General features: G+C 39.5%; 1 protein-coding gene across 4 annotated transcripts; it reads left to right on the top strand.

The window, feature by feature from the left end:
- Nucleotides 1-4,121: 4,121 nt before the first annotated feature.
- On the top strand, nt 4,122-12,691 carry LOC133403565 (zinc finger protein 260-like). 4 transcript variants are annotated; one of them, XM_061678524.1, is made up of 10 exons: nt 4,122-4,383; nt 5,028-5,147; nt 6,247-6,419; nt 8,215-8,322; nt 8,543-8,650; nt 8,882-8,989; nt 9,974-10,265; nt 10,684-10,799; nt 11,318-11,563; nt 11,823-12,691. In XM_061678524.1, exons 1-10 carry the CDS (start codon nt 4,151-4,153, stop codon nt 12,428-12,430), a joined length of 2,112 nt encoding a protein of 703 aa, XP_061534508.1. In that variant the 5' UTR covers nt 4,122-4,150; the 3' UTR covers nt 12,431-12,691. The 4 variants fall into 4 exon arrangements, with proteins under 4 accessions (XP_061534508.1, XP_061534507.1, XP_061534506.1 ...); XM_061678523.1 differs by having other exon boundaries at nt 5,007-5,147; nt 8,546-8,650; XM_061678522.1 differs by having other exon boundaries at nt 5,007-5,147.
- Nucleotides 12,692-14,382: the final 1,691 nt, after the last annotated feature.

Genomic DNA, 14,382 nt, shown 5'->3' with positions numbered 1-14,382 from the left:
ATTGGCATTTTGACCTATTGCGAGTGAGCTGCAGAGTGTTTGTTTCTCAATACTTTGGTAAAAGTGGCAAGTCTTTTCGAGTCAATGGGCTCGAGTCCCGAGTGAAGTCACGAGTCATTGCTGTTCAAGTCGAGTTGCAAGTCTTGCGACATTTTGTCTAAAGTCATCAAAATCATGACTCGAGTCTGACACGAGTCCAAGTCATGTGATTCGAGTCCACACCTCTGCGTACTCCTAAGCATACTTTTCAGCATGTTCACTCTGTTGTCCACGTTCTCACGTGGGGTAGCCATCACAAACACTGAGAGGTAGGGAAGCTTTCGATTGGTGTTAGCCTGGACGGTTGATGTTACCAACCATCTGTCCGCTGCTTGTTTTTACTAATTTACAGCTTCCATCATTTTCAATATAGTTACGAAAACAGCAGCCGATTCATCCACCCACCTCCATCATCACTTTCAAGCTCCGGCAATGGCTCCCAATCTAAGGTAAGTTTTTTTTGCCTGTGCTCAAGACCGACATACCGCTTGAATTAGTAGCTGCATAGGTCTCGTGTTGTAAAATATCAATTTGGCTAAAAAGTTACTGAATCGATTTCTAGCCACTGAATAGTTTCAAATCGTATCGTTCTAAATGAACCAAAATCGTCCTTGAATCGAATCTGCAACCACTAATCGAATCATTGCTCAAACTAATTGTTACAACCCTCAAATTTAAACTTGTATCTCAAGGCACCACTGTATATTTAGATATTATTGTGAACGTAGCGTTGGATATATATTTGTTGTTCTTTCCCAAGTGGTCCAAAGAAAAGCAACAGCATCCAATCTGACACTTTCTTTGTGTATTTTGTTCCATAGAGGAAACCAAGTCAAAACCTGGCGATAAACGTGAAAACATTTAGAATGCGTTCGAGATGGAGGCTCCCAAGGCAGACTAGCAGAGGCGCGGACCCAAGATCTTCAACTGTCCAACCTGTGGGAGATTATTCTCAAGAAACTGTGCCCTCAAGCGCCATCTTGTTATCCACACAGGGAAAAGACCTTTCAAGTGCTTCATATGCGGAAGAGGATTCACACAGAGTGGAAACCTCAAAACGCACATGAAGGTTCACAAAGGTGAGAAGCGAAAAGAATTCTCAGGGCATTGAAATCGATCATCGCAACTGGACTGTTCTGTTTGTCTCAGTTGCGGTCGATTCAATGTCCTGAGAATGAAATGACCTGGATGAATGAGAATATTCACAGGCAAATTAAAAGCATGTTTTAAACCTGTAGTGTCCAAAGTCAGGCCCGCGAGACGTGTGTAAGTTTACTTAAAATATAAAAAGGCTTATGCGTCTTTATTTTTCTCACAGCCTGACGTATCAGATTAAATTTTTTCTAAATCAATTAGGATTACCAACATTATTTCTATTTGCTAAATGGCAAAGATTTTATTTTTAAGAATTGTTCATTATTTTCTTCGAAGTCAGAAGTTTACATACAGTAAGATTACAATGGCTTTAAACAATTTGGCAAAACCCAGATGATGATGTCATGTCTTTGGAAGCTTCTCAACCTGAAAAAGTTATGGAAATTGAAAATGCATTTTCCAGGTCCTTGAAAAATTAGGGAAAAAAAAAAATTTCTCTGGAACCCTGGCCACCACAAAGCGCAGATAAATTCTATTTGGCTGCTCATCTAACAGAAATCTGTGATTGATTTATTATTATTATTTTTAAAATAAATAAATAAATAAATACAGGAGTACTTGAGATATGAGTGGCCCGCCTTTCAAATCGCCATCCCCTTTTGGACCACCCAGCCCAACACCCCATGCAGTTAGATGCCCCCCCCCCCCCCCACCCCACACACACACGCACACGCACACACACACACTCTGCACGGCCCTGGCTGCAGCTCCTTGCAACCCTGAACGCGATAATTGGATAAAATAATTCAAGAGGAATATTTAAATTTTCGTAACTGCTGTAACCCCTGAAGGGTTACAGCAGTCTGTGGATCAATAAAGGATATGTTATTAGTGGTATACGAAATAGATGAATTGGTTTTAGCATGTTTATTAAATTAATGGTGAAGAATGTCAAAGTGACACATGATCCTTCAAGTTTTCTGTATGCAGCTTTTGGAGGAAAAAAGTATAGAGACCCCTGTTTTACACAGTTCTTCATCTTATTCAAGGGTGAAATAACAATTGTCTTTATTTTACTTTTAGGAGAGTCAAACTGGAACTTGGTGACGGATAAGAGTCCTACTGAAGAATCGTCAGTGACAGTTCATGTGTGTGGAGAGTGTGGAATGGACTTCCCTCTGAAAGATCAACTGGAGGAACATAAAGACAGTCACAAGAAGCCTTACGCTTGTCCCGACTGCGGAAATTTGTTCAAAAACAAATACTACATAAAAATCCACAGCCGTGTTCACACCGGATATTCGCCATCTGCCTGCGCTGAGTGCGGCAAGACTTTCGTTACATTGTGTGACCTTAAGCAGCACAAGTTGACACACAGAGGCAAAAAGAACTACCACTGCAAGCAGTGTGGCAAGGCCTTTTTTCAGGCCTACCACCTCAAAATGCACCTCAGAACTCACAGCGGGGAGCGGCCTCACCTGTGCGCCATCTGCGGGAAAAGCTACAGTAGGGTGGGAACCCTCAAAGTGCACCTGAGGGTTCACACCGGAGAGAAACCGTACATGTGTGACGTATGTGGTAAGTCCTTTTATTATTGCCAAGGTTATCGAGCGCATAGGATGATTCATGACAAGAGTCTAAAACCACCAACGAAACCTTTGGGGAGACCAAAAAGACACATCATTGGTGAATAATCAATATCTGTTGAACATACTGTGATTACTGAGCACATCATGCTGCTGATATGTGAATGATTATCTTAGTTTTACATTTTGGCTGTTAGTACAGAAACTTTTTTTTTTTTTTTTTTGTACTTTGAGAAGCCTGTCCCCTTTTGTCCATTCCAACTTAAAAGAACACTTGTAAGTTGTAATTTTACATAACTTAATCGTGACTTTGACATTTCCAATAAAAGGAATGGTTCATAAAGCCATAATGTATCTTGTCTGAATTATTGACTTGCTTCAGAGTAAAGTTGGCTGAACATTCTTCAATTGTCTGAACATAGACCAGGGGATGGGGAACTGAAATGATGGTGGAGGCCACAATTTTTTTTTTTGTCAGTGATACCAGGAAGCCCACATCGGACTGTGCACTTGCTAACCAGATGTATGACAAAAATACCATTTTCTAATTTAAGGGCAAGATATGTGTGTGTCTTTTTTTATTATTATTAACAAATGTACATCACTATCTTAATTCGTTTTCAAATGAAAAAAAGATCCACTCTTCAACAACAATTTTTTTTAAAACAAACAAAAACACATAATGTGATTTTTTTTTTTTTTTTCCCCTAGCGCAAGGGCGGCTCACATTACAGAAGCATATTGCTGCCACACCAGAAAAAAAGTTAAATATCTTATCATGTGATATGTTTCACATTATAAGATGATAAAATTCATGTTATAACGTGATGCGTTTCAAAACGTGATGTTTCACATTATAACGTGATAAATTTTGCTTTCGTATTCTCATACAAGCTAGCACAAAACTGCTGAACAATAAACCAAGTTTGAAGGCACGATAAAATTGTGTAACATTTTCAGTTGGTTACTGGCCAAAATCGATGTTAGTGTTATCATTGGTGCATTCTAATCTCTGTTGATAATCTGATATATTGCTTCTTTTCAAATGTCCTGTATTGATAACATATGCATTGGCGGTGACCAAACAGTAATCCTTATGAAAATCGGTTGAGAAATGCACACGTTACAATTTTATTTCAGATATAATCCATAAATATATATTTTTTGTTTGTTTAAAAAAGAGAAAAATTATTTTCACCCAAGCCACTACAAGAGTAGATGACATGAAAATGCTGATTACGCCTATCAATTTCGGACACATCTTGCTATAGAGAGAGAGAGACTGACTATCCTATACATTCCCGCGCTGGATCACTTGGTGACGCTCTAAAATTACGTAAAATAAATTACGTATTTTACCTACGAACTGGCATGCCCAAATATGGACCGCGCCCAAATCGACTGAGCCTTGAGAGAAGGGAGAACACAATATGTCGGAGGAGAACCCCCCAAAACGTCCGAGACATGTTGCAGAAGTGGATCCTACCACAAAGAAAAAGCCTACTCGTCGTTCGGCTGAAGGATTATTAGCAAAGAAAGAAAGTGACCGACGTTTAAGACAAACACGGGTTTGTCTCGGCGTCGCTTTTGCTCGGTGGAGAGCACTGAAGAAAAAACTTGGGCTGAGAGCAGACAAGGATGTCGCCTTGCGGCTGTTGGATCAGTAAGTATCCTGATTTATAAGATATTTCGAATAGGATGTGTTGCTGTTGCATGTATCAGACTTAGTAGTTAATGTTGTAGGAAATTGTGTTATAAATGACGTTAGCCGCCTGGTGTTCGCTACGTTGTTTGTGTCACGACACACCATGGCTAACCATTAGTCAACGTCATATCGAAGCGACGAAGGCTTTGTTAATAGTGCTGAATTTCAGCGTTAGGGGGCGCCAGAAGTCGCGGATTCTAGCTTTCAGTGTCATGCATTGCCGTGGATGGAAATGTCGACCTTTCCAACATGGCAGCTACGTAGGCAAATCGGTTAGCCCGGCGGCTATTACCATACTCCGGATAATCTCCACTACCGCGGCAGCATAATGCATGACCATGGATATGCAATGGTGTTAGCAGCCTGGTATTGGCCACGTTGTGTTTACGAACCGTACACCAAAAGCGTGGAGCGCTAACTTGAACACAGTTTGGTTCACTTTACTGAAAACAAACAAATAAAAAAAAAAAAAGAACACCACAACATACAGTCACATGTGATTCGCTAAGCGTGCTTTTTTTTTTTTCAGCATGTCTACTTTCACAACCATCTGTCTGCTGAGTGTGTTTACACATTTTCAGCTTTAATCATTTTCAATACAGTTATGAAAAGTGCACCCAGGAGTCAATGTCGTCAAGCCCCAAAAAGGACGGCAGACGACACATCCAACCACCTCCACCACCAGCGCTTTCCACTTCCACCAATTGCTCTGAATCTCAAAGGTGCAGTATATATATATTTTTTGCTCTTTACGAGTAGGTAGTTCAAGACAAACATACATCTTGAATTAGTAGCTCTCTTGTGTTCAACTTGTAAAATATCCACACGTGACATGTCATGGTCTTATGCAGACTAAATGTGCTTGCTTGTTAATCACAATAGACCAAAATATATTTGCACTTGTGCGTATTATATTTTCAACGTGATTTAATAAAGTTTGCTTTATTCCAGTCTCCTTAACTGTAGATGTATAATTTTATCTGTACTACAGTGTAATACAATGCCGAATGTGGATATAGTATCAATGCGATAATAACAAAATCATTACTCAGCACATTTATATAACACAGATCGATGGATATGTTTACAGCTACGAGTTCGATATTGACTCTTGATGCTGCTTCAGGTTCAATTACATGTTAGGTCAATTATATATTATTCATACTATGGCTACAAATAAATAATTTAATCTTATTTTTGGAATAGATTAAAACGGACTATTACCCCCCCCCCCCACCCCCCCCACCCCTAAATTGATTGTCATTCAGTTACTGGTTTGGTCCATAACATGTCAGAAAATAAGCAAAAATGTTGATCGTTGTTTTCCAAAGTAAAAGCAGGTGTTATTTTGATTAAACACAAACGATACTAAGTGTGCTTTCATGGAGGACTACAAAAATCTGAATATTTGTTAAGAGGCTAAAGTTAAAGGATGTGGACAATACCATTACAACCAATGACTTTCAATTAGTAATCCATTCTCAAAATAGTTACCGATTCGTTTTATAATCTATCAGGTGTCGTTTAATTATGTCATGTCGTTCCACCTCTAACAATAATAAATAAGTTTCATCAAATGACATTTGTACACATTGCCTTGTTGTGGTGGTTGGCGAGCATACTCAGTATGGTCGGACAATCACAGAAATCTGAAGTTAATTCAATGTGTCCTTTTGACATTAATATTCAAACGCAAGAGAGAGTCATTTTCCTAGTTAGTTGCATTTTAAATGAGTGTTCCCAGCTACTTCAGTGGATGCAGGATGCAAAAAAAAAAAAAAAGTTCTGTTCTTCATCAAATATGTTTTGGTGGGGTTTTAGGTATCAGAAGGTCACGACGAAAACGTCTGAGGAATGTCCCTTGCCGACCATTAAAAATGAGTCAAATGGCTACGTTTGTGAACTCCAGTTGTCCATTTTGGGGTGTCTCCCAGCCGACGCTGCCGAGCCATTAGCAGCGTCCGCAGACTCTGCACTACCCAAGCCTCTTTCAGGTATGACTACACGGCTAACAAAGCTATTAATGCGCTGTTCTGAAAACTGTAGGTCGAAAGAATTACAATTTCATGTAGAAATTATTTTTGATTCCAAGGAACAAAATGTATAAAGAATTATGTCAGATTCCTGGGGAATTCCTCAGAGAAATACTGTAACTGACCATAGTAACCAATCCGGTAAGATGAAGACAGGAAGTTGTACACAGTTTGTTTGAATAAAATGTTCGGGGAAACTATGCCTTTTAAGTCACAGTTTGCACTACCGTCACAAGACTTCATTTCAGTGTGCAAAGGAGTATTATGGCCACAGGGGAAAAGGGAAAAATGTACTATGAGACTAAAGTCCCTCTAATGTGAAGATACGTCTTCTAAACTTGACTCATCATAGAAAACACATTTTACAAATCCGCAAGTATATAAAAGGAGGCTTTAAACTCATGAAAAATCAAGCACTTGTCTCTGCTCTCAAATGCGATGGGCATTTCCACTGACGAGAGGCGCTAGCCACCTTTTAGCTTGTGAGCTAACAAGCTTCTGAGGCTCCTCTTGGCCAGCGGACGGGCGGTGGGGGAGGGGACTCATGCCAGATGCTCAAATGGGTCACTGGGTGCCGATTTAGCCACGTCCGAAAAAAATCATTAAAACTGAAATGGTGAAAAACAGTTGAATGCTTCATCTCCAGTCCCCGAATCTCCACAATTCAGTATTACATAGTTCTTAGGCTTAGTTTATTTTCGGGGAATTTTATTTTACGTTGTAAATTTTCAATAGTTATATTTTTGAGAGAGAGAGATGTTGATGTTGTTGTTTTTTTTTTTTAGGAAAAATAAGAGCATTATTAAAAGAGAGGTATATTTTCGAGATTGCAGTTGAGTATTTTCAAGATTCAAATGTTTAATTTTTTTAGATATACAAATTTGTTTCGAAAAAATACTATTCTTTTTTTTTAGATAAAATCAAATCATATTTCAGCGATTCATCGTATATTTTCCAGGAAAAATGTACAGTAGTCCCTCCTATATTGCAGTTCACACATCAGATTTGTTTTCGTACAGTTTTTCCTCTTTTTTTTGTTCTACTGTGTATTTTGGGTGTAATATCACTGTCGACCACTAGATGGCGATGTACTATTTTGTTTGACACTGTAAACTAGCCGAAAGAAGAAGAGTGAAAACAGGAAGTAGTTTGGCTCAGCCTCATTGTTGCTGACAAAGAATCTGGTATATGCGCAGCCTACTTTTGTATTCGGCAAAATGGATCGAAGTGCTTTTAATGAAAAAGACCGGCTCAAAGCAACTGTGGGAACTTTACATGTCTACAATGTATTTTTCTAAAAACACAGTCATCACAGAGCCACCAAAGATTACAATTTTAAAATGTTTTGGTTTCGTTCGTGTTTACATATTTGTATAAATAAATTATATACATTTATTTTACTTTTGTCTGAAGACAACCAGCAATAAAGAAAACTACAGTTTTGCGAGTTCAGCTCAAAACTGTTTGAGCTCAAAACTGTCATATCATCAAACCGTGGTCATGATTGTTAGCGTAGCTTACACAGAAAGTCAGCTATCCCGTTTTCCGGGTTTGGTCATGTGATGTTCCGCATATAGCGGATTGTCAGATTATTGTCTTTCATGGGTTAAGTAAATTTATATGTTTTTTGACAGCTTGTGTTTGCCCTTTAGAGATTCCACTGTACATGTTAACAATGCATCCTGGAGCCATTTTGTGAAGCGTAACTGTGATGACGTCACCCTTCAAAGACATCTTTTTGTGTGTCTTCGTTCAGAGGAAGCCATAAAGCTAGAACCCAAGGATGAACACGGCATTGATGAGCAGCTTCCGGAACAAAACCAGGAGGCGTGCGGACCTGGCGGCAACTTCAAATTTCCCACCCGTAAGTGGGGTTGGGCACGATTGTGGTTCCTCATTTCGATTCCGGTTCCATATAGAGGATTGTCAGATTGTCCGTCGTGGGTTAAGTCCATTTTTGAGTTGTTGACGTCTTGTTTAACTAAGTTTAACCACTGTACAAGTTAAGAATGTATCCTGGGGTCATTTTATCGAGTGTAACGATGATGACATCACCCTTCAAGCACATCTTTTTGTGTGTTCAGAAGAAGCCATAAAGTCAGAACCCAAGGATGAACAGAGCATTGATGAACAGTTTCCGAAACAAAACCAGGAGCCGTGCGGACCTGATGACAACTTGGAATTTCCCACCCGTAAGTAAGGTTGGGCATCGTTTGAATTGGCACGATTCTGGTTCCTCATTTTGATATTTGATTCTGTACAGCAAATTGTCAGATTATTGTCCGTCATGGGTTAAGTACGTTTCTGAGTTATCGACATCTTGTTTGACCTCAGAGGTTAGAACGTATCCTGGCGTCATTTTGTCGAGTGTAAACACGATGACGTCACCGTTCAAAAACATCTTTTTGTGCATCATCGTGCAGAGGAAGCCATAAAGTCAGAACCCAAGGATGAACACAGCATTGATGAGCATCTTCGGGGGGAAAAACAGGAGCAATGTGGACCTGACGACGATTTGGAATTGCCCACCCGTAAGTAGGGTTGGGCATCGTTTGAATTTGAACGATTCTGGTTTATCCTTTCCATTCAGTTTCCGAACGAATTTCGATTCTTTTAGGGGACAGGGTCAAAAATGTTTGCATGGTTTAATGGTGTTCAAACTATGGCCATCCATTTACTTAGTGGCCCACAGCATAGACTAAAATGAATTTTTTTTACAGCCCGTGTCATTTCCTTGGATTGTACTACAGCACAGGTGTCAAACTGGTGGCCCGGGGGGCCAGATCCGGCCCGCAACATAATTTTCTGTGGCCCGCGAAAGTAAATCATGTGTCAACTTCATGTTTCTTGTGAAAATGTTTCTTGTGAAAATGCCAACATTACTGTCTTCTATAATGTTTGCGATATTACAATAATTTTATGTTACCAATCCCCCTTTTAAAATAAATGTGACAATAGTTGAAAATTTTTTTTTATTGGCTTCTGATTTTAAAAGTAGTTATCCATCAATTTGTTGTGTATATGTCATTATATGAGACAATAACTTATATGGTTTCACTGTCATAACGGCCCTATGAGGGAATGTGGCCCGTGAAAAAAATTAAATTAGGGTATTTATTTGTGGATTAAATCCTTTGAACTTCTCTATGAATTTTTATTCTATTAACTTTGTACTTTATATGAACTTTACTGTACATTTCTCACAATGTCAATTGCCTGCCCAACAAGGTGACTGACATAAAATACACACAGTTCAGCATCGAACAATAGGGAATGACTCATTGCCTGGGCTATTTCTGTCTGATCTCTTCCCGGCAAACTCAAGACAGGCTTTGATGTAAAAAGAAAATGAATAACTGATGCGAACAAACTCCTCAGGGTGCCTGACATAAAATACATCATATCTAATCGATAACTTTGTCGTCATAATGTATTTGACGTTTGTGGAGAGGTTTCTGTCAAATCTGTGCCTTCCAGGGATGCGAGTTAAAACAATGAATGTTTCTTTGCCCCAGGACAGTCAAATCGGACGACAGCTGAGGGGATAAGCGCCGTGAAGGAGTCACCAGTGACGGGTCATGCATGTGATCCCCTCAAGGATAGACCGGTGGAACGCGACAACGGTCACAAGGAGCCTTACGCTTGTCTGGAATGTGGCAAGACGTCACAAAACGAAGACTTTTTAAAAACCCACGAGTGCGCCGAAGAAGACTCTTTTGACGAAGACTCTGATGATATGTCTCCTTCTAATGACATCACAGAGGAGCAGGACAGCGATCCAGACTACATACCAGGTGATTGTGTTTGGTATGTATTAATTTTTTTTTTTTTGCTCTGCTTTCAGATAGACATCTATGCAGAGTAGGTATTAAGTCTACACACCCCCTGTTCAAATGCCAGGTCTTTGCCATATAAAAAAAATACAAATTACCCAGATCAATAATTTCAAAAGTTTTTCTACCATTTAGCTTGGCAAATGAATTACAAATACAACCCATTCAAAAATACTTACGTTCTAAGTTTTACACTAAAGTTTCTATCAATATATAACATTACCATGAAGGGATTCATACCGTGATATGAAATTTAGGTCATATCGCCCAGCCCTAGTTCTGTCCTCAGTCAACAGTGCCTCACCTTGAACTCTTAATGATGTATTAAGTGGCTTGTACCTGCTTGAGGATAGTCAAAGACTCGTGTTGTAAAATGTTTTGTGGCATTTCAGGGATCACAAGAAGCTTCAAAAATCTTCCAAGCGACATCCCTCACTGAACCCCAAGGAAGAGACTCTCTCATTTGACACTCCAAAGTCATCAAAATCTGGAGACACATTAGCTTCTGGTAAGACTGAAAATTTGCCACAACAGTCTCTTGGAAGAGCTGAAGTAGTTCAGATGAAAACAAATAATACAAAATCTACCATGACAACTAAACTTTCAGAAAATTGCAGTATGTCTGAATTTCATAAGGACTATGTATGTAGGATTATAATTTTGGTTCAAGTTTTTCATTTGAATGTTTTATGGTTGTTTATTATTTAACCATTTTTGTCATATTTTAATTAAAACATTTTTTTTCTACTTGTGCATTTTCTAATTTTGTTGTAATGTTTGTAGTTTATTTTTTTAAAAATTGTTTCAATTTATATTTGTAATCTTTTTAATTTTGTCTAATTCATACTATTTTTGAACATTCTTCCGCATTTTGTCTTGTTGTGACATTTGTATTTTTTCCTAATATTTGCATATTATTTTTTGTCCATAGGTTTTTGTCAGTTTTTTTTTTTTTTTTTACCTACTGTGTTTTTTAAAAAATAATAATTTTTGTATCTTATTGTGTTTGTGTATTTTATTCCATAGAGGAAACAAAGTCAAAACCTGGCGATGAGCACATTCAGAATCCGTTGGACATGGAGTCAAACCAGCAGAGGTGCCGACCCAAGAAGATCTTCAACTGTCCGACCTGTGGGAGATTATTCTCAAGAAATTGTGCCCTGAGGCGCCATCTTGTCATCCACGCAGGGAAAAGACCTTTCAAGTGCTTCATATGCGGAAGAGGATTCACGCAGAGTGGAAACCTCAAAACGCACATGAAGGTTCACAAAGGTAAGAAGTGAAGAAAATACTTCTTACATTCAGTTGAAACCCAAAGTTTACATATACTTTATAAAAGGTTCAGCTGAATGGTGGATCTGTATACCTTTTTGCTGTACAACAGGGGAGTTTGGAAATACGCCCTCTGCTTATTTTACATTTTTAAAATTATTCTGATGTTTATTGAAAATGCAGCTGGACGGAAAAGGCTTTTAGGGGACAGACGGAGTGGACACGTGTGATAAAACAATTGTCTTGCTTTTGCTTTTAGGAGAGTCAAACTGGAAGTTAGTGAAGGATAAGAGTCCTACTGAAAAATCATCAGTGACAGTTCACGTGTGCGGAGAGTGTGGAATGGACTTCCCTCTGAAAGATCAACTGGCGGAACACCGAGACAGTCACAAGAAGCCTTACGCTTGTCCCCACTGCGACAAGTCTTTCAGAACCAAAGACTACTTGGATATCCACAGCCGCGTTCACACCAAATACTCGCCGTTCGCCTGCGCCGAATGCGGCAAGACTTTCGTCACATCTTGTAGCCTCAAGCAGCACAAGTTGATGCACCGCGGTAAAAAGAATTACCACTGCAAGCAGTGTGGCAAGGCCTTCTTTCAGGCCTCTAATCTCAAAGAGCACCTCAAGATTCACAGCGGAGAGCGGCCTCACCTGTGCGCCATCTGTGGGAAAAGTTATCCCCGGGCGGACACCCTCAAAGTGCACCTGAGGGTTCACACGGGAGAGAAACCGTACATGTGCGACGTATGCGGGAAGTCCTTTTATTATTTCCAAGGTTATCGAGCGCATAGGATGATTCATGACAAGAAGCCAAAACCACCGACGAAACCTTTGGGGAGACCAAAACAACACATGAGCGAATAATCGATATCATCTGGTGAACATAACTGTGATTACTGAACACATCATACGACAGCTACGTGAATGGTTATCTGAGTATTACGTTTTGACTAGGGGGGGAGAGAAACATTTTCTTGTAGTTTACTTTTGAAAACCTGGCGCTTTTTATCCATTCCAATTTGAAGAACACTTTACATAACTACAGTGACTTTAACATTCCATATGAAAGGAAGGCTTCATGAAGCTGCAATGCTTTCTGAGTTATTAAACGTTGGCTGAACATCCTTCAAGTGTCATGAGACTGTTAATTAAGGGCTATAAAAATAATATACACCATTTCATAATGTTTTGGTAAACAATCACCCTCAAAAGATCACGCCTGTGCCATTAATCCACGCAACAGTATAATTAACTAATGGACAAGTCATGTATGAATTTCCACCATGTAATTTTATGTGGCCCTTGAAAGCTAGTCACAATTTCTCCTTGACTTCAGTTCAAAAGTAAACAAAAGTTATTAAATTGGCAATTATGTAATGTGGTGGGGCTATTGTTTTGCGTTGGAAATACTCCCTCTGCTTTTTTTTTTTTTTTTTATTTGTATTTTTTTATGTTTATTGAAAATGCAGCTGGACATAAAAGGGTTTTGAGGGACAGTGGACAAGGGGACTAGGGGTGAAAACCCACAGCAGAACAATAGTGAAACCGTCTAGATATTTGAACACAAGTAACATTACAACAGTCATTTGTAGATTGGGGGAGCGGAGGGCAACCGATGAGGACATGCAATAACTAACCAAGTGAACAAGATAAGAGAGGACAGAAAAGGACAGGACAGGATGTGGGAAAATGAGCAAGGCACTGCGACAGACGAGTGGTGCGGTGGGATTCTTTTTTTAATGTCTAAACACCTTTAAGAACCCGTGAGTTGATGTGTTAGTGTAACCTGTGTTGTTGTCGGTCATCCCAGCACAAGTAATTAAAGCCTATAGTGTGTCTATCGAAGTTACTATGCATGTTAGTCAACTGGTGTACGGAGTTGCTGAGCCGGCACATCCAGAAAGTGTGAGGCCCACCCCCTCCCCTCCTTCACTACCCACAAAGGGGGGTGGGGTGCTGAGTCAGCGAGCCCGTCTAGCCGTGGACCCGACCAGGGTGACGCCCAGGACACATGTAGGTCCTGAGCCCTGGCCCGTCGTGAGCAAGGAACATTTCTAAGGCGCCAATGAATAGAGAGACAGTGGAAGAAAACAAATCTGAATAGGCAAATGCGTGGGTAACAAGCCGCAAGTATGCGGGGCTCCACTGTAATTTAGGTACCGCAGCATAGAAGCCTATGCTCCATTTTTCTGCTCCGTGTCAAGGTCCAATTTGTGAAACACATCACATGAATGATCATCACTATCATCAAGCACTCCTTTATCGATTGACAGATTACATATTGCTCTTGTTTTGGTTCTGAGATGTGGTCCTACTGATGCTCAGCGCAGGGCATATCGATTCTAGTGGGATAGTGGACCTCTGAACACCTACTACAGTACTAACGAGCTTGCCAATTACAGTGGACACTTGCGTAATTAGTGGTTCGGTACCTGCGGATTCATCTGTCTGCTTTAAAAAATATATCTTTTTCAATTTCATTCAAGTTTTTTTTTTTTTTTTTTTTTTTTTTTTAACAGGGCAACCAACACCAAACATTCTGTTTGGTGAAGTATCCCCACCTATTCGAGAATTTCTGGGGGTTAAAAAAAAAAAAAAAAGGCCTAACTATGCCATTGACTGATTAGTTATTGATTAATCGTTGGACCCCGTTGGAAAGCTTTTGTATTAAAAAAAAAAAAAAAATCACAGTTCAAACTTTTGCACTTGTCTGCAGCCTACATTTTCTCAAAAGACACACTAATGATGCTGCCACTTACTGCAGTCATACGTTTTAAGACGTGGACGTTTCATTTTAAATGCCACTAAATCGATGC

Source organism: Phycodurus eques, chromosome 6 (assembly GCF_024500275.1).
Source record: "Phycodurus eques isolate BA_2022a chromosome 6, UOR_Pequ_1.1, whole genome shotgun sequence".
Taxonomy (NCBI): Eukaryota; Metazoa; Chordata; class Actinopteri; order Syngnathiformes; family Syngnathidae; genus Phycodurus; species Phycodurus eques.
Note: the sequence above shows the minus strand (reverse complement) of the source record. Positions and strands in the feature narration are given on the sequence as shown.

Excerpts from the sequence above, each read along its gene's own strand:
- LOC133403565 (XM_061678522.1), top strand. The coding sequence starts at position 4,151 with ATGTCGGAGGAGAACCCCCCAAAACGTCCGAGACATGTTGCAGAAGTG. Across the intron at positions 4,384-5,006 it reads GCCTTGCGGCTGTTGGATCA|CTTTAATCATTTTCAATACA; the intron begins GTAAGTATCCTG and ends ACACATTTTCAG. Across the intron at positions 8,651-8,881 it reads CAACTTGGAATTTCCCACCC|AGGAAGCCATAAAGTCAGAA; the intron begins GTAAGTAAGGTT and ends ATCATCGTGCAG.